This window comes from Rhinatrema bivittatum, chromosome 4 (assembly GCF_901001135.1).
Source record: "Rhinatrema bivittatum chromosome 4, aRhiBiv1.1, whole genome shotgun sequence".
Taxonomy (NCBI): Eukaryota; Metazoa; Chordata; class Amphibia; order Gymnophiona; family Rhinatrematidae; genus Rhinatrema; species Rhinatrema bivittatum.
The window spans coordinates 152126359-152146455 of record NC_042618.1 but is presented as its reverse complement, the minus strand read 5'-3'; the positions used below and the strand labels follow the sequence as shown (position 1 = coordinate 152146455).

At 40.6% G+C, this 20097-nt stretch overlaps 1 protein-coding gene across 1 annotated transcript in view; it reads right to left on the bottom strand.

Moving 5' to 3' along the window:
• Window positions 1-20097, bottom strand: part of HECTD1 (HECT domain E3 ubiquitin protein ligase 1) — a 345856-nt gene that overhangs the window by 98529 nt on the left and 227230 nt on the right. Inside the window, 4 exon segments of the mRNA XM_029598986.1 lie at window positions 7177-7333; window positions 8239-8372; window positions 10116-10337; window positions 12190-13026. Coding sequence (XP_029454846.1) covers window positions 7177-7333; window positions 8239-8372; window positions 10116-10337; window positions 12190-13026 — 1350 coding nt within the window.

Below are 20097 nucleotides of genomic sequence, written 5' to 3'. Positions count from 1 at the left end.
TCAACATTTCCATGTCGTTCCATGTCCACAATGCTTGCTCAGCAGAGGCTGGTGTGTACACATCATTTCTGTCAATGCAGGTGTGCCTTGGGTCTGAAAAGGTTGGCAGCATTGTTCCAGAAAACAGGGAAAACAGACCACCACTCTCACAGATAGTTAAGCTCTGCAGAGTATACAGTCATCGATAAAATGATTCACAGCAATAGTAATTAATTAGCAGAAAACCACAGTAGAAAATGAAATTTTCTGGCACAAAGTGATAATAATGCCTTCAGCTGTCTGCCAAATAATGGTTTGCATTCTAAATGCCAGCTTCGGTAACAATTCCATGATAACAGATACCACACCATCTCATTTCCCTTGTGCTAGTCTTATTCTCTATTTGCTTTTGGATTTTACTTAAAAATGTTTGTGGTTATTTGAATATTTTTTTGAAATGAGAAGTATGCACCCTGAAAAAACTGCAGTACCTGTAACAAAACGATTGGTGTAACAAGTTTACTTACCTGTAAAAAAGGGTTCTCTGTAGACAGAAGGATGAATAATGCATGGGGATGTCATCTGATGGAATCAACACAGAACCAGCTCTTAGAGCTCAGTAAAGATTTTACTAAGCTTGTGGCCCCATGCACTGGCACTGTATTGTAACCCCCTCAGTCTCTTCCAGAGCTTAAGCTTTAACAAGGCAGTCAACTCTCCAGGGAGGCAGGAAGGTATTAAGTATGGCTATGTCATCCTGCTGTCTAATGGAGAACCTGCTTTCTCCACAGACAAGTTGGAATAAATTAGCCATAATACATGGAGAGCCCCAAGTTGAGGGTTGCAGTATAGAGTAACTACTGAAGCAATAACCTGGACACCACCAGTGGAGAGTGAACAGGCTGTACAAAACTGCTTGTCCAAAGTTACTGTTCCTTCAAGATATGTGATTGAGTCAATAGTTACTTTGGGTAAACTTCTTGAGAAGACAGTCTATTCTCAGTTAACAGAATATTTAGGGACAATCAATTATTACATAAATATCAATGTGGGTTCAGGCAAAAGCACAGCACTGAGACTTTGCTGGACTTTTTGCTCTGCGAGTTTGACAAGGGAACATCAGCTATTGTTTTGTATTTTGATGTATCAGCAGCGTTTGAAACTGTGTGTCACGCAATAAACTGGAGTGACTAGAAGCTACTGGAATTAGTGGTGCTGTTCTAGCATGATTTAGCTCTTTTCTTGAATCTAGAAAACGGCAAGTTCTTTTGCAAGGTGTTCACTCCTCTTGGTTTGAAACCCCTTGTGGGGTTTCGCAGGGCTCAGTTTTAGCTGCAGTGCTATTTAATATTTACATGAGGCCACTATGCTTTCTGCTTGAATCACAGTCCATAATCTTTAGACTCTATGCTGACAATCTGCAACTGTATTTTCCTGTAAATAGCGACTTGTCAGCCACCTTAACTCACACTGCAGACTGTGTGCAGTTTATTAATGACTGGATGCAAAGGAACCATCTGTTACTGAATGCTCGTAAAACTGAAGCAATATGTTTTTCTCATGACCCGGATTATTCAAATAAACACAACATTGTTTCTTTGACGGTACTGGATACTGATATCCAGTTTTCAAACTCAGTGCAAAATCTGGGTGTAATCTTTGACACTCGGCTTACTTTTAAGATTCACTTGCAGAATATTCTGAAGGAGGGTTATTTTAAATCGTGGCTGCTAAGACATTTGAAATTTAATAAGAATGATTTTCGAACTAGTGTTCAGGCTTTTGTATTGTCTTCTGTAGACTATTGCAATTCTCTTTTTGTTAGCCTGCCTGTTTTGTCATTGAGAGCCGTACAGGTCTTACAAAACTCAGCAACTCGGTTTATATTTGGGGGAAAGCAAAGTGATCATGCTATCCCCTGGTTTACAGGATTTCACTGGCTTCCTGTACATTTTAGACTGAGGTTTAAACAATTACTTGTTTTTAAGGTTTTGAAATTAAATGGTCCTTCTTACCTGGCTGATCAGTTGCAACAGTATACTACAAGGCGTAATTTATGCTCTGCTGCTAAGAGTCTTTTAGTGATTCCTTTTATTAATCATACTCTATTGCAAGAAACTCTTAGTAGGTCATTCCTGGTTGCTGGGCCAAACTTATGGAATGCCCTATCTGGGACTTTGAGACCTTGTGATGATATAAAGATATTTAGAAAGCTTCTTAAGGCACATTTGTTTGTTCAGACATTTCCTTAATTTGATTTTTATATATATTTATTTATTTGTTGAGTTTTATATACCGTCATTCGGTAGAGCCATCATAACGGTTTACAAAAGTATGCATTTTTCTTAGCAGTTGTGTAACAGAAAAACAATGTGAACGTTATACATTTTCTTAGGGGTTGTGCAACAGTAAAACAATTTGAACAATATCAGAAATAAACATATCAAGTCCAGAGAGCATTATTAGGTTGGATGAGGAGGGTATGCAGGTTCAGGGTGTAGAGAATGTATTAAGAGGTTTATAACTGAGAGTTCAGTTGAGAGTTTATGTAATATTTAATGTATTTTGTTAAGTAATTTTTCTGTTTTACTTTGCTTTATTATGTATTAAGTTTCTTTTAACTACTTGTATTACTTTGTTACTGTTGTAATCAGTCTAGCACATTATTTTGGAATAGACGGAATAGAAACACTTTTTAAATAAATAAAATAAAAATAGTTAGATGCGAAAAGTGTGAACTGATGACCAGTAAGCAGCTTTGTAAATGTCTTCAATGAAAGTGGCATTTAGATGTGCTAAATCGACATTTTTCTCACTAGATGAGCGTTAATAGCCTTTGTAATCTGCAAGTCAGCCAGCACGTAACAGTGAGTGATACAATCCGATAGCCAATTAGACAGGATTTTTCTAGCAGCTGCTTGTTCCAATCTAGTGGGAATAAGGATATGAACAGCTGAGAAGCTTGAGGATGAAGTTGTATCCTTCTCAAATAATACACTAGGACTCTCTAACAGTCCAAGAACTACCCCTTCTCCTCGGTGTGCATTTTGGAAAGGAAGCAGGTAGCGCAATAGCTGGACTATGTGGAATGCAGATACCACTTTTGGAGCAGCCGCCTAATGGTTAGGGAAGGGGGCTGCAAACCAGGGAAACCAGAGTTCATATCCCACTGCCACTACTTGTGACCTTGGGCAAGTCACTTCACCTCCATTGCCTCAGGTACAAACTTATGGGTAGATTTACTACACTGTATATTTTACCACAGGGGGAGGAGGCATTCCCGTAATATTGGGCTCCTCCCCAGTAAAACATGGCAGTCATTTCCCCGTGATAAAAAACATATTATGGGGAAAAACGTGTGTTGGCAGCCTACCTCACCCAGGACCACTATAGTGTGTTAAAAGGTTATGCGTACCAAAAATAAACCTCCCTCCCACTATGCCAAACTCCCCCCAGGAGTCTCTGTAGAACCCTGCCTGCCCTCTACTGATGTCAAGGCGACTGCACAGGATCCAAAATTGAAAAATTATAAAAAATAATTGTGTGGCGACACCCTGCACCCTTCCCAACCCCCTCCCTTTTAAACAAATATCCCCATCCCCGGATTCCAAACCCACCCCAGACATCCTGCCCCCCCCACCACACACACACACACACCCCAACATTAGTAGTCCCCACCCCCCACCCCCGTTTCTTGAAATAAGTCTCTGGCCATCAGAGATGGACCAATCGACCAACCAATTGTCTAGGTAAGGGAATACACAGACTCAATGCTGGTGCAGATGTGCAGTCACTTCCTCCAAGACTTTTTTTTTGTTTTTAACACTCTCTGGGCCACCGAGAAAGGAAGCACCTTGTACTGGAAATGCCATAGACATGAGGAACTATAGTGGCAAGAGTGAATGGGGACGCACGCATACACATCTTTCAGGTTCACAGTGAACACTGAATCCCCTTGTTGAATGAAGGGCAGAATCATCTGGCGAGAGTTAATCTTGAATCCCTCCCAAACCATTTGTTCAGCTCTTGCAAGTCAATAATAGGTGTCAATCACCCTGGACTTCTTGGGGATTAGAAAATACAAGGAATAGAATCCCTGATCACACTCTTAAGAAGGAGCAAGCTCAATCATCTTCTATTGCAGGAGTGACTATTTCCAGCTGCAGCTGGGCACACTGAGAGGGGAAGGAGATAAAAGATTCAAGCCCATTGGGTCAGAGGAGATTGAGAAAAACACAAGGACTGGACCCTCCCCCCAATGGAAGAGACAAGGCTTGAAGAAAGTAATAAACTAATCTTGGGCTTAGGCTGCGACTGCTGCTGGGTCTTTGGTTATCACCCTTCTGCTGGTCTTTAGAGAGCAGCTACTGCTGTTGAAGAATGGGAGAAGCCCAAAAGCACTGAAAGAACAGACATTTGTAGACAACGTACTGTCCTCAGGATGAGGCCAGCTGATCCACCACCGATAACTATAAGATAGACTGATGTTCCTTAATAAGAGCCACCATCTCCTTCACTTTGTCACCAAACAAGTTGTTCCCAACACATCTTCACAAAGGCCACTCGTTTTCAACCACATAAGCCTTCAAGCTCCAATGGAAACAACTGAAGTCCTGGTTGTGGTATCAAAAACTTTGAACACTGAGCAGATCAGGTGCTTCTCACATTGCTCTATATCCTCTACAGCTCAATAGAATTCCTTCAGTTTAGGGTCTAACAATTCGTTCAAAGGTTTCAGCTTCTGCATACATTCATTCAAATGCGTACTATGTACAGTTGATGAGCTGTGATCTGGGTGATAAGCATGCATCCATGGAAAACCTTCCCAAACATCTCTGGGTCTTTCCCATGAGGTATGTTAGCGTGATCACAAGGGGTGCTTCACATGTTTCAGCACTGACTTCACCAAACCAAGTGGTGCAGTAGCTGAACCATCTGGAAACTTGAGAAGGCTTGCACCCTAAACTTCAGATCCAGCTTTTAGGCCACTGGAAGGCATAGTATCGACATCCGCCACATCCTCATCTATAGATCTTTGAGAAGTCTATGTACCTGAATGAACACAGTATCCGTTTCAGGCTGATGAAACTGAAGCAACCTGAAGACATACGATCTTGGGTCTACCTCTTTCCTAACACTGATGCAAATAGTCTGCACCAGCTTATTCAGGAAGTGTTAGTAGCAGAGATCTTCCATAGGAGATGTATGTTGGGGAAAGTCCGGTAAAGTGTCAGAAGGAATCACGGTAGTATGCTGAGCCACAAACCCAACAATGATGATGGTAACTGGGGAAAAAACCTCTGCTGCTCTGAAGAGGAAGCTTCCAGGTAGAACTCTGAATGCATTGATACACTTCTTCCCCATTTGATCCATGAAGGAACTTTCCCTGGAGGCTGCAAATCTATGACTTTAGGGAGGGGAAGTCCCTGAAGTGGAGCATGAGTCTCTGGGGGGCTTTGAACAAACTCCAACTGAGTTCTTGCTGGCTTAGAGACCCTTTGCACTAAAGTTGGCAAAGAGACAACCTCTTCAAAGACCTAGATAGATTCCGCTTCATTAAGCCCTGGCAACAGCAGTGCGCCAAGTGGGAGCTTGGGATTGCAATAGTAGCTGTAGCGCACCTGGCTCAGAGGTACTCTGCGTTGGATCCATCAAGACTTCCCATTGAATGGCAGCAAGTCTGACAGATGGTGCTGGAGACACCTCCTTCTGCATCGTAGTAGGACTTTTGTGCTTCAGCTCTGAAGTGCTTCAGCCCACCAAGGACAGGGCCCTAGCAGTTCATACCATGGAGGAGATCCAAGCTGGGTCCAACAGAGGAGGTGAATTGGCACCAAGGGGATCTTTCATGCCATGAATGAGGATCACAGTTCCCTCTAAGCTGAGCGCATGGGCGATTGGGTCATACATTTCAGAGCGTCACTCGCAAGTTTTACATGGTTCGCTCGCATGCTTATTTTCTTTGTGCTCAAAAATTGCTGGTTTAAAAAAATTGTTGCTCACAAGAAAAAAAAATTGCCACATACCTAGTCACTCCTTGGAGGGAACAATAATGAGGATAGCACTTGCACCAAGGAAATCCTGTCCTTCCTCAGGTTGGGGCCAGTTCTGCTCTGGCAGAGGACTGTGTCAACAGCAAAGACTTCTTAAACGCTGAGGGAGATGGTCCCAGAGGAGATCCCTTGCATCTCTGATCATCATCATACACAACAAAGCATATGAGCAAAACTACACATATTGCAATTTCTACCCCGACATATATACCTTCAGTTCTCAAACAACTGATGAGATGTTACCCATAAGTTATATTACATCCTGCAATGGAATTCTTACATTTTATACTCTGAACATATAGTCACATTCAACTCTTATTCCCAATGCTTTTCTTCTCAAAACTGGGGACTTTTGAATAATGGAGAATCCCAAGCCTCTTTTTGCTCTTTTCTGTGCCACAGTGGTCACCTCGCCACACTCAACTCTTGACCCAAGACAGATCTAGGAACCAGATCCATATAGGGGGGGGGGGGGGAAGGTGCAGGGGGAGGGACCTCACACTGATTCTCTGGGCCAAGAGTCTGTTGAGGTCTCGCTCTGGAACGAGGAGTGGCTCTGCTGCACCTTTCATAGGGCCTCTATTTTTTTTAGATGCAGCATTGCTGCCTCCGCGTGGACATTCTATTGCAACTGTAGCAGTTGCAGAGTTATAATCCGACCCCAGGCAGAGATAGCAACTACGATGAATATCCAAGCACACTCAGATGCAAGCCCTGAAGCCGCAGACCATGGTCTTCTTGGCCCCAGATTTCTCTGTCACACAATTTTTAAAATTCTTTTTGTACAACTGAAATGTTTTGTTGAGGAGATGTCGAAGCAGTGGCTTGCAAAGCAAACAATGCAGTGAGGCAGAAAAACTAGGCCAATAAATGACGCCACAAAACAAATGTTAGAGAAAGACTGGGAGCATGTTTATATGGTGGTTTGGACGAAGCACTAACGAGAGGCTCACAAAGCAGTGTACACACAAGGAGACTCGTGCATGCTCAGTAAAATCTTTACTGAGCAATAAAGAGCTGGGTCCATGTCAGCACCTTCGGATGATATCACCATGCATTATGGTTTCTTCATGCCTGCTTGTTGAAGGAGAAAACTTGCATCCTAATCCCATCATTTTGTAGTACTAACTCTGGTTTAACCTACCAGGGGGAGGGATTTCTAAATCAGTTGTCTGCTGAACATTAGTCCGACCAGGTCGTGGGTCAAAAGCAGGAACTAAAGCAGAGAACTGTCGCTTCAGCACATAGTCATCATCCCATGTTCTTCGACGGCCCCCTTTAGTTTCATATTCTTCTTCTTCCTATTAAATAAGACAACTCTGCAAGTTTAATTTAATCTAGGTTTAATATTCTGCAAACTTCCAGCAAGAATCTGATCAATACTGTCATGTAGTGTCCCTGATAAAATCCTTTCCCCATCCTCCACCACTTAACTTGGATAAAGTCCACAATAGAACCATCACCCACACAAACCCTTCCCTCCCTTCAACAATAAAATAACCTTCCAAATTAAAAATCATCATCATACATAATAAAAAAAAAAAAAAAACATCATGAGCAAAACTATACATAATGCAATTCTACCCCAACATATAAACCTCTAGTTCTCAAACTTATGTTACCCAGAAGTTACATTACATCCTGCAATGGAATTCTTTTATTTTATACCCTGAACATATGTTCACATTCAACTCTTATTCCTAATATTTCTCTCTTCAAAAACTGGGGACTTCTGAATAATGAAGAATTCCAAACCACTCTTTTGTGGGAGGAACTTAGCATTGTATATTTGTGATGTCATGTATTTAAAAACAGATTTGAGAGTCTTTGGTTCTAAAGTATGCCAGACTCTTAGTACTGAAAATGGAGATATTGTACACAAAGCAGCTATAGTGCAGGCAGAGGCATTTTCCATTACTGCCTTGCAAAATGTTTGATACCTATTCTGGAAAAACTAACTCAAGGCATGAAAAGGTCAACCTCTGGCTTAAACAGACTTCCAACAAGAGCTGTGATTTTAATGGCATGGACACTCATTTACTATGAATCAGAATCATAAACTTGCTTCACAAGGGCTTTTTAAACGTGAACAATATTTTGGTCATCATTGATATAACTTGCATTTGAATTTTACTTTAATGTCATCTCAGAGTCTCTGTTTGCTTTTCTCTGAAAGAACTGGCTACTTTTAGGATAAGCATCATACCATAACTTCTTCATATTCTTGATCTTCTTGATTGTCATCTTCATTTTCATCATCTTCTTCATCTGGCTCAGGCAGATCTTCATCATCATCCAGCTCTGCCAATAAAGTGCTAGCACGACAGCTATCCAGAAAATCTATACACAAGGGGACACAATCCATAATATTTCTCAAAGATAGACATAGAGATAGCTGTAGAGCAACAAAATTCCTCCAGTGGTAATATTATATTATATTATACTACTCCCCTACTAACTCAGCTCACCTTGCTACCCAATATTCCACATCACAGAGGTTATTTCATGAGACAGGTTAGTTTCACAATTGCTATCATCATGGGGGAAGGAATACAAAGTACTGTTGTAGCAGCAACATCTTTGTTAAGCAGAATCCTAGAAGGGGTTAAATCCTGCCCTGTAAATTACAGGTGGTCACTAAGGTGATGCCTTAGTGGGTTTTGCAGGGGAAAGGGGATAAGAGGGTTTAAAAGGATTAAAGAATAAAAGTTTCATATAAAGGCGCTATAGCAGCACAGCCTTAGGAGCCTCATCAAGAGAGATCATGAACAAGCAATTAAAGCAATGGTCACAGCTGAAGCGTGTCCTAATTAGTGCTAGTAGTGGTAGAAGCATCAGATGGCAAAGTATGTCGACATTCAAGATAGAGTTAACATTTATTTACTTGCATCTCCCCTACTCCCTTGTCTTGGAACTGTCAGACTTGCACACAGACAGATATTTAGGATAACAGCCGAAATAGGACTTATAGTGTACTAGACTGATTCAACAATGAGTGCTGGGGATGACAGAAAGAATGACAAAGCTGGTAATATAAAATGTTAGACGCCACAGTGAAACAAAGGCAACTATGTGGCCATATTTGTCTGGCAGGCTGCGATGGCAGAGACAACTAGCAGTTGGCTCTGTCTGGTATGAAGCACGTTCTCTAATAACTATAAGTGTTTGCGGAAACTCACATGCTATGTAGCTGGGTCTGTCTGGCAAGGCGCACAAGGGACCTTGAAGATTCATTAGTAACGGCAGCTACTTAGATCAGGTGGTGATAATAGAATCAGTTTTACAGCTGGGATTGTCTGGAAGGCTGCAAGTCCTAGTAAAAACACAGGCCCTCATATAGCAGGCTACACAGGGGACTTAGGTGGCCAGATGTTTAGGCAATGAGAATGCTAGTATTTCCAGCTATTTAGATTACTACAGAGTTTTGTATTTAGACATGAGAAAGGTGGGGTGCAAGAAGGAACTAAAAGCGGATCTTTTGTATTTACTCAAGAGAGAGTACCAAGGAAGAAAGCAAAAAAGAACGTTCTGGATAAGGAAAGACCTTACAGATGGTCATGATCTATGGCTGGCAGCTGGGATGTATCCTTAGTAGTGTGGACAGAATTACTAGTCAGACTGAATGGGTCAGTTGGTTTTAAAATGTAAAAGAACCGGGGACACAGTAGACAAGTCAAACCCAATCCCGAGTAATAATTTCCTCACATACAGAGGAACTAGTGCTTAGAATAAGAAATCAAAGGATGTGGCAACAGCAGAGTTTGTGAGCTGTTGGAAGAGAGACGATTTCTTTTAGCCAATATGATCTGAGAATACCAGGACCTGTTGCTAATAGTGATACAGATTTTCTTGCCTTTCATTTAAACCATCAATTCTCAAACAACTGATGAGATGCTACCCAGAAGATGCATTACATGCTGCAATGGAATTCTTACATTTTAGCCCTCTCCTTCCCCATTCTCTACTTTCACTGCTTTCTCTTTTATGTAAAAGCAAAGATCACAAGAGAATGGCTCATAACAAAGACCAGGCAAACCAGTGAAATAAGAAGTGCTGATGTCTATCTTGAGAGATAGAACATACCATAGAGAGAATATTCAGCTTCTTGTCCTGTATCACTCTCGCTAGATGTGGAGGTCAGACTTGTGGTCAGGGTGTTACTGAGGGACTGTCCCACAGATAAGCCTGTAGTTGCAGTGGCTACATTGCTGCTGCTGGTAACACTGGACGTAGACATGGTCACTGTTGACGTGGTCCCAGTTGTGGTGAGGTTAGGGAAACTTTGTGCTCCCATAAGAGGGGAAGCTGGAGATGAAGAGAAACAAACTGCTCAAAATTATACTTCACATTCCTCAGGGGGACTCCAGTTACTCAACAAGAAAAAAAACTGTAAGTTTATAAACATATATAGTAATGTGTCAGATTCACAACATCCCTAGATTTTTGCCACCATAATGAACAATGTTTTTTTTTGTTTTTTTAATTTCTTCCTGTTGCGTTGGATACCCACTACCACTTAAGGTCATTTTTCTGCACACCTGAAAATATTTCATAGTTTTGGTAGAAGTCATTACTATTCTTGCTAGCACAAACAAACATAAGCAGAATGGCACATTCTGAAGTGCCTGAGAATAACATGGGTTGCAGTCACACACTGACTACAACAATGTATTAAGAGAGTAATAATCATCAATTGAGTTTTAACACTATCGATCAAAAGAAATAATAAAAATTGCTGGCAGGAACAAACAGCTCTTTGGATACAGAAAGAGATCAACAAACAACCTGTAGGTGATCAAAATTTTGTCAATCTCATACATTTGTGACTGACTTTCAAGAGTTACATTCCCTTTTACCATGTCATTCGCATTGACATAACAAAGGTAACAACTCTCAAAAGCTAGTTACAAGTGATTAATTCAATAAAATGCCATCATTTACAACTTGCTTGCTGAACTGTAGTTGTACATAGTAAAGTAGACTAGTAGTAACATTATTTCATTTCTTGGGTAAAGAAATCCCAACAAGACAACATATAATTTATATACGTGGGCATTTTTGCAGGTAAAAAGCCGTTTATTTGCAGAAATGGGCTGTTTGATTAATGCCCACACTCTGTGGGTAAAAAGTACACCACACCTATTTTTACACATATATTATGCAGGCATTCCCAGAGGCGAGGACAGGTTGGAGGAGGTAACTATACATATACAGTTTTGCTTTAAAAAGATACCCACTCAAAAAGAAGGTGCAAATTTGTAAAGGTACTTTAGAGGGGGGCAATAATCAAAGCAAAACTACCCATGTGGTTTTGGTTTGATTATTGCAGCAAACCCTGTGGGTACAAATTTAGCTGCAGGGCTTGGAAGACTGAAAATAGTTTATCCACCCCATAAGTCCTAGTCCATAAAATATCTATAAGAAGAACTGGATCGGTTCTTAGTCCATACACTATTGTGCTGGGCAACTCTATACTGGGCTACACCTGCAACTTTTATTTTATATAACTGAATCCATTTGGATACAAATTAAACAAAAAGGTAACTGTGAACAAGGTTGCAAAACAATCTTTGGGTATGGTGACACTACCAAATCACTAGACTTGTACTTTTTAAAACTGGTATTCTGCCAATACCAATATAGCTAACTAACTTGTACTGAAAACAACTCTGCTTTATATAAAAGTGGCAATCATGGTGGAATTACTCTAGTACAGATGTCAAAGGCTTGTTGCATCACTACATGACTTCTGCATGCTATCAATACCAGTATATCCTACCTAACCTCTTCAATTCACTTTCTGTTCCTTGCACTGGCCTGCTGTACAGCTGCTACAATGTGATTGTCAATTTCAGTGCAGAACTCATTTATAATGCTCTGTGATAAGTATTCTATGTGAAACAAGCCTGCTGCTCTTCACCCATATTAAAGCACACTCCTTTTAAGGCTCTTTGAAGGCATTTCTAGCACTCATCTTTGATGTACAAACATAATACATGCACCAACTTTTTTATAAGGCTTCATCTGAGGTAACAAATTGCCTCCCAACTGTATGACATTCTATAAGAATTCCTCTCACTACAACTCTCAATATGCTTGACTCCTAAGAATAATCATGCTCTGCAATGTCTGCTTGAGTAAGAAATAAAATACTTACTTGCAGTGCTCATAACATTCCTTCCCAACGTATTGGTGTTGTTATCACTGCTGCTGCGGCTTAGGTTCATGTTGTTAGTGGCGTTGGTTCGTGCTATGTTTGCCACTCTTCGGACAAAGGACTCCAAGCTAGAGGTTTCCCGTGATGAGAGGTTGGGGACACTGGCACTGGAGCTCATTGGGGCCCCAGCAGCCAACAAAGAGCTCACCGAGAGTCTGTTGCTTGCCGATGAGCTAAGAGGGCGCTGTGAAGCTGCCTCTTTATTTGTCAGTTCTGACACGGAACTGACATCCGGAGAGCTGACACTAACAATACCCATTGAGATTGCACTGGATTCGCCAGCGTTTCGTACAGAACCATCAGCACCTAGCTTTCTTTCGGCATTTTCACTCATGTCCGCTGTTAGCGTGCTGGTGCTTGTGCTGGAAGACGACCCTACTTCAGCTTGGGGGATGCTATCAGCAGAAGACAGAACCACGATTGGTTCTTGGATGTCAGTGCCCGAAACTATGCTTTGTTCCATGACACTTTCCGATCGTCGCTCCATTTTGGTCGACCCCAGGCTGATGTCGCTGCTGCTGGCCACGCTACACACCGAGCTGCTGCTTCCTTTTCTGCTCGAGGAGCCTGCGCCAGCAGCAGACGTCTTATCTGGACAGTTGTTTTTCACCAAGCTGCTCCATGACTGTGTCGTGCCTGAAACAGTGGATGAGACAGGTTTGGGTGATGCCGCTGAATCAGGGTCGTACCCTGGGGCAAGCTTGAGGTCAAATTTTCCTTCTGCGCCCATACGGTAAGAGTTAGAGCCACCAGCATCCCAAGTGACATCAATCCAGCCTGGAAAGGGACAGGAGTTTATGAGACCCAGCAGAAAGCAGATAGGAGCGTGTCAGACAGTAGCTCCACCATGTGGGATCAGTATCTTATAAGTGCTGTGATGTACTACTTCTATATTCAATTTAATACCAAAATCAACAGCACTTTCTGCCAAAGGCAAAATTAGCTTTGAAATCAAGACAAAATTTGTATGAAAAGGCATGCCCTGTTAGGGAGCCAAAGCTATAAGGAAGGCTCTTAGTTCTGTTTTTATATTCTTGTGTATTTTTACATCCTTTACCAATGCATTCTGGTACAATGAGACTTGTTTAACCAGGACAATAGTGCATACCATCTCTTTTCTAAGGGTATGATTACTAGTTGTATATCCCTACTTTTCATAGAACAATAAAGACCAAAGTGCATTGGGTGTGGAGGTAAATGAATATCACTATTTCAAGTCTTACTCGAGTCCCTTAACAGGTTTAAAATTGACAAAATATACAGAACTATTTATAGAAATATGCACATTTTAAAATAAATGTAAACAGTGGTCTGATCCCAGTGAAGCTAGTGAAATAGGAAAGTCATAGAACAAAAAAAAGGCCAAGAAGAATTTTGCAAATGCTAAGCTAAGAGAGACAGAAAGAAATCTTTAGATATTATGTAAACAAGGCTTAGATTCAATTTTCAGAAGCATAAATGTGTTGATATTGTATATTTTTGCAATTTCTGTAAGCTCAATGCTGTGAAAGAAGTCAGGCAGCAATGGAAATGAAGGTCTTTTATTTACTCAGAGAACAAATACAGCAGGGACAGCAGCAGGCCAAACAGTTTTGAATGTCTCTAGGAATGAGAGAATGATTATATTTCCACATCTATTCTGATTTTGGCTTTTCTGTTCAGACCACCCACTAAGAATGCCAAAACATGATGGCAGTGTTAGAATTAGGAGTAATCATCTAGTAGGGACACAACTGAGGAAGACTGCCACGTAATCTCATATGGGCTATCATATTTGCTAGATTAAGGGGCCAGATTTATCAAGGATAGGAAAAAAAACCAAACATTGATATATCAGGCCCCCATGGCTTTTGGTCACTAAATTTCAGATGATTTCCTGCAATCAGTTTTCTGATCATGTGAAGTTGCTTACCTGTAGCAAGATTTCTCTGAGTACAGCAGTTCATCAGCCATATAAATGAATGACGACATCCATCGGCAATGACCACACAAGACATTTCCAGAACTTTCTAGGAAAAAATAGAAGGGTCCTCCGAACATGTGCAATGGTTCCTATGGCATGCAGTGTACACTTCCATTATTATGCAAATAAGCTCAACATAAGGAGGAGGAGGGAGGGTATGTGTGACAAACTGCTATCCTACAGAGAACACTTGTTACAGGTAAGCAACTTTGTTTTCTCTGAGAACTTGTTCACTGTAGTCACACACATGAACTTCCTAGATGAATGGCTGTTTTAACAAAAAAAGAAGAAACAAAACAATACACTGTCAAAAGAGCAGCAGACATTTTGGTGGGTCAGGATGGCCCTTTTTATATAAAGGACAGCCCAAAATCATAAAAATGGACACTGGGAGAAGGCTGTACTCTAACCCTAGAAAAGAACCCGAAGAATGGACTGCCCAAATCTATTGTGTGTGGGAATTAGTATTCAAATAATAATGGGATGTGAATATGTGGACTGAATTCTATGTCACAGCTTGCCAAATCTCTTCAGTAGAGGTCAAACTTAAATGAGACATTGACACAGCCATAGCCCTGACAATATGGGCTTGACATGCCCTTCCAATGTCAAGTCTGTTTCAGCATAAGCAAAAGATATGCAATCTGCAGTCTAATTACAGAAGATTCTCCTTCACAGTAATCTCAGACTTATTGGTGCAAAAAGAAATTAAAAAAAAAAAATCCATCCATATTTTTAAGGCCTTCAATTTGTTCCAGATAAAAGGTGATGGCTCTCCTGCAATTCAAAGTGTGAAGGGTTCATTCACCTTTACTGGCATATGACCTTGGGAAATATTCTGGAAGGATGATTAACTGATTTAGATGGAAATTCACTGCAACCTTAGGAAGGAAATTAGCAATATCTGCACACCATCATCTTGCAGTGATGAAACTTAGCATAAGGTGGATAAGGTGCTAAGGCCTGACGTTCTCAGACTCTGCAAGCTGAAGTTACTGCCATCAAAAAGAAACCTTCCTGATCAAATACCTAATCCCACAAGAGTTTACAGACTCAAAGGGGGGCTTTGATTAGGTGTGTTAAAATCACATTGAGTGGTTTGATGGGAGGTGTAAAATGAAGCAAGCCCTGCATGAATCTTACATCTAAAGATTATACAGAAATTGGTCTATATTTTGAAGAATAAGGGTATGTCTGGTAGAAAATTGTTTTCCTATGAGATAGACTAAGCTAACTTATCAGGAGCTAATTAAGGAGAATGTCAAAATCCATGATAGTGTAGAAGGCCAGTTTAGAAACCTTAAGAAATCAAAATCTTGCTCTTAAGGAGAATATTGTCTTGGTAGCAGAAATGAAAAATACGAGAATGCCAGCAGCTATACTTAACCCCAATATTTCTCCATTTTTTTTAATATCTGCTTGAAATCTGGGATTTTTCAGAAGCAGCTATACCCTCATTGATCGAACCTGCTGCCAAACATCTTAATAGCTCCCCAGGTGTGACCGGAGAAGATCAGCTAGTATTACTTTGAAACTAATCCCGTTTTTTGACTCATCTCTGGATGAAAACACAATGAAGACCACTCTGCTAGTATCACTTGCTTTAAAGCCAGATACAGAACTTATATTCAGAAGTGTTCTTCCATTGAAGAGGTGTTCATTTCTTGGGATGTAAAGTTCAGATCTTTCCTGATATGAGTCAGGTTATGCAGGCTATATGTAAAAGGTTTTTAGCTATGCATTCAATGGTAATCTCACTTGGAGGGAAATTATTTTTTAAATTCTCCTGCATATGCCTGATCACACTCCAAGGAAACTATTATATATTTGTGTATCTGGATGTTTTTCTGAAGGGTAAAGATTCCCTGGAAGCAGAGCCCTCACATTAAAGCTCATTATGCTCCTGACACCTTGCTTTGGGGGCATTGTCAATATACTCCCTAGTATGTAGACAGCTTGTTATAGAACTTTCTTAAGGAAGTAGCACAAAGGCTCCATAATCCACAAACTCTACCTCTCCAAATCTATGCTCCTCTTGCGAAGTTGTCAAGTGCACCCCTTACTATCCCTGTCTTCTTTTTCAGGAACTCTTGCAGCCTAAGGAATCAGTGCAAAGTTTGGTAGTTCACATCAATCGCAAACTTACATCACAAAGATAGTAAGGGCCTCCTTTATGCACCTGTGTCAGAATTGTATTATGTATGTATGTAAATATTGGAATCTGCTCCAATTATTATTATGGAGGTAGCGGAATACAAAAATGAATAAATAAAACTGGACAGCAGGGTATGATGTATTTGCTTTGTTCTTTATTTTGAGAAAGAAAAGGTTCTTTTTTTCTGGTTAGATAGTTGAGACTGGATTCCCCTCCTCCTGGAGGACTTCATGATGTTAAGAGATGTGAAATATTTTCCATGCCTTTTTTTCTGTTTCTATACACTGATACACACATTTCATTATTCAAAATGGGACTTTTTGGTAAGCTTTGTTTTAACTACTTTGATAATTAAACACTAAATAATGATATGCACCAGTTGCACTGACATGTATCCTTACAGAGTTGGTTTTGAGTACAGGTTCTGAGATATGTAAAAAGGTATTCAAGCAGTTTTTTGGGGCAGGAAAAAGGATCCATTTGATTAGTAGTCATATGACATTCTAGTAGATTACTTCTTAGAAGTCCTAAGTATTTGAGACACCAACTCAGACCATATATTGCCTCTCTCTCAACATTTGGGCCATAAGGACGAGAGATGGAAAAATTGTCTGATTTCATGGTTTCCTGATGAATCAATGCTGAATGATTGGAAACCATATTTGTCAAAGCCAAGAAGGAGCTGTAAGAATTATAGTCTCCTGATCCTTTTTGATTTTTATTAAGGTTTTTGCCACTAGTTTCTGAAAGATACAGAAAACCTTCTCCCCAATGCAGGGAGAATTTCTGACCTTCTTTTGGAGCAGAAAGCTGACACTTTCCTGTTCAAGGATGTTGCATACAGATCTATCTCCTAGATTCCCCACCAAGTGAAGATATATACTACAGTCTGATCCAGAGAATATCTGTGAGGGTCTAACTGTTGATTCAGTCTCCTGCTCTTAGAGTTGTCTTGTTTGAAAAGGCTCACATCTACATTTTGACATTTTTTCAACACAGAAGGAAGGTCCCCATTCTCCCCTGCTTGCTCAGCTAGATCATGGCTACTTGATAGTCTGTGTGGAACAAAGGACAAGTTGGTTGGCCAACTGATTTCTGAAAACCTTTAGAGCATGGTAATTTGTGTTTAGTTTCAGGAGGTTGATATGTAACCCTTTTTTCCTGGCGGGATCAGGGACCCTGAATGTCACATTCATTTAGATAAGCTCCCCAGCCTAGGCTGAACACATCTGTAGTCAAGAGAAAAGTGTATGGTTGAATTTGGAATGTTGGATTCCTTGGTCAAACTGGAATGAGAGAGTCACCAAAACAGTCTAAACTTCTCTGGCAAACAAATGCATTCTTGGAGTCCTTGAGTGGCTTGATTCCACTGGGACTACAAGATTCATTAAGCACGTCTCATCTGGAGAAGTGCCATGTGAGTTACAAGGACTGTTGAGAACATAAGGTCCACATCTAAGAAACAAAGATCCCAACAATCCTGTGCTCAAGCCAATAACCAAACAATGTCAGGATAGGAGACAACAATAATAAAGAAGCATTAAGTCATTAGACTATATTAAATTAAATAAATTTTTCTCCTATAAAGGGTGTCAGCAAGCCGGGAAGCCAGTGTAAGACCACCTTTAGGGTGGCTGCCCGGTCTACTCAATCATCCACCCAAAGAAAGTAGGGTGGATGATCGAGTAGACCAGGCAACCACCTTAAAGGGGGAGAACATAAGATCCAACAACCTCAACATAGTCAAGCTGTCTGCTACCTCTACTACAGACACTAGGTCTAAGATTCTGACAGCAAGGAGGAAAGGCATGGCTTGAGTTGTGTCACTCAGAAGAGAGAAAGGTGATTAGTGAAGTACCACAGGGACAATCCTGGGCCCCATTCTGTTCAAAATCTTTGTGAGTGATATTGCAGAGGGGTTAGAAAAGTTTGACTCTGCGGATAACAACAAGATCTGCAACAGTGTGGACAATCCTGAAGAGGCCAACAGAATGAGACATGATCTAAGAAACTTTGAAGAGTATTTATTCATTTATTTATTTTAGAAGTTTGTAGCCCACTGATCTACAAAACTCAGCGGGTAACAATTTAACATTCATAATTTGCAAAACAAGAAAAGAAAATACGAATTTAAAATTAACACAATAAAAGCATCAAAATAGCTTGGCAAATTGCTTGGCAGTTAAGATTCAATGCAAAAAAAGTATAGAGTTATGCATTTGGGGAACAGAAATCCAAGGAAGGAGCACATACTGGGACTGAAAAACTGATGTGCACTGACCAGCATAGAAACCTCGGGTTGAGAGTGTCTGATGATCTTAAGTTAGCAAAACGTTGTGATAAGGCGGTGGCTAGAACCAGAGGGATGCTAGAGTGCATAGGGAAAGAGATAATCAGCAGAATAAAGGTGGTGTTAATGCCTCTGTATTAGTCATTAGTGAGGCCTCATAGAGAATAATGTGTTCAGTTCTGGAGGCTATATTTCAGAGAGAATATAGATAGGCTAAAGGCTGTCCAAAGAAGAGCAACCAAAATAATGTGGGGCATGCACCAAAAGTCATAGTAGAATAAGCCTTAAGAACTTGAAATTGTATACCCTAGAGGAGAGGAAAGACATAAGAGATATTTAAATATCTGAAGTGTATTAAAGCAAAACAAGAATACCTTTTTCAACAGAATAGTTGCTGCTAAACTAGTGGTCATGATATGAAGCTCCAAGAGGGTAGGGCTCAGAACAATTTCAGGAAAATCTTTCATAGAAAGGATGACAAATGTCTGCAATACCCAACTCCTCCAGAGGAAGAGATGAAAACAAAAATGGTAATGGAATTCAAAAAAGTGTGGGATATACACAGAAGATCCCTAGCAGCAAGATGATGGATATGAAGTACTGGTAACCTACATAAATATCAGGTACAGCCCAAAACAGCATTGTCATTGCACTCTGCTTCCAAGACGGCACTGGTATAATTTACATGGATCAACTGTTATAGCTCAAAAACAGTATTGGAATAACTGCATTGCTTTTCCAAGTCGGTATTGGTGTAACCTATATGGTTACAACCTTAAATAGCAGTGGTGTAATTATATCAGCCATCCAAAAAGGCTGGGCAACCTGCGTGGAGATACCATGACTAAAATCCAAAATTTCAATAAGGGCAGGGTGGCCAGATTATAACAAAAAAAAGGGGTTTTGGTGTTGGCTTAGTTGTTAATTTTGGAGGCAAGATTGATGATGGTGGGTTCTGGGCGTGGTCTGAAACCAGGGATTGAAGAGGCCATCACTGGGTTTTTGGCATGAGGATAGCTGATGAGGAGAGTGGTGGTGGTGGATGCAGGGGTGTTGGGAAGTCGGTTAGAAAAAATGGGGAGACAGAGCTGGTGTTGAATTGCAGAATGTAGAAGCTCGTATGCGCATCTACTCAAAGTGTATAAATCTCAAGAGGGTAGACTGGGCCGTTCTGATCTTTACCTGATGTCATTTGCTACATTACTATGTTTAGCTGAGCCCCTATGAATTACAGTTAAGATGTTGGGCTCAGTTTGGAGTTGGGATAATTGAAGATGAATGCTAGTTACTCCCAGATGATGCAGTGCATACTGTCGATTCATTCACCTCTATTTGAGAGGTGCTCTCAACCAGCCAATTGCCAGAGTAAGGAAGTACATGCACCCCCAGATTGTGCAAAAATGTCACAACAGCAGGAAGACATTTTGTGAACACCTGTAA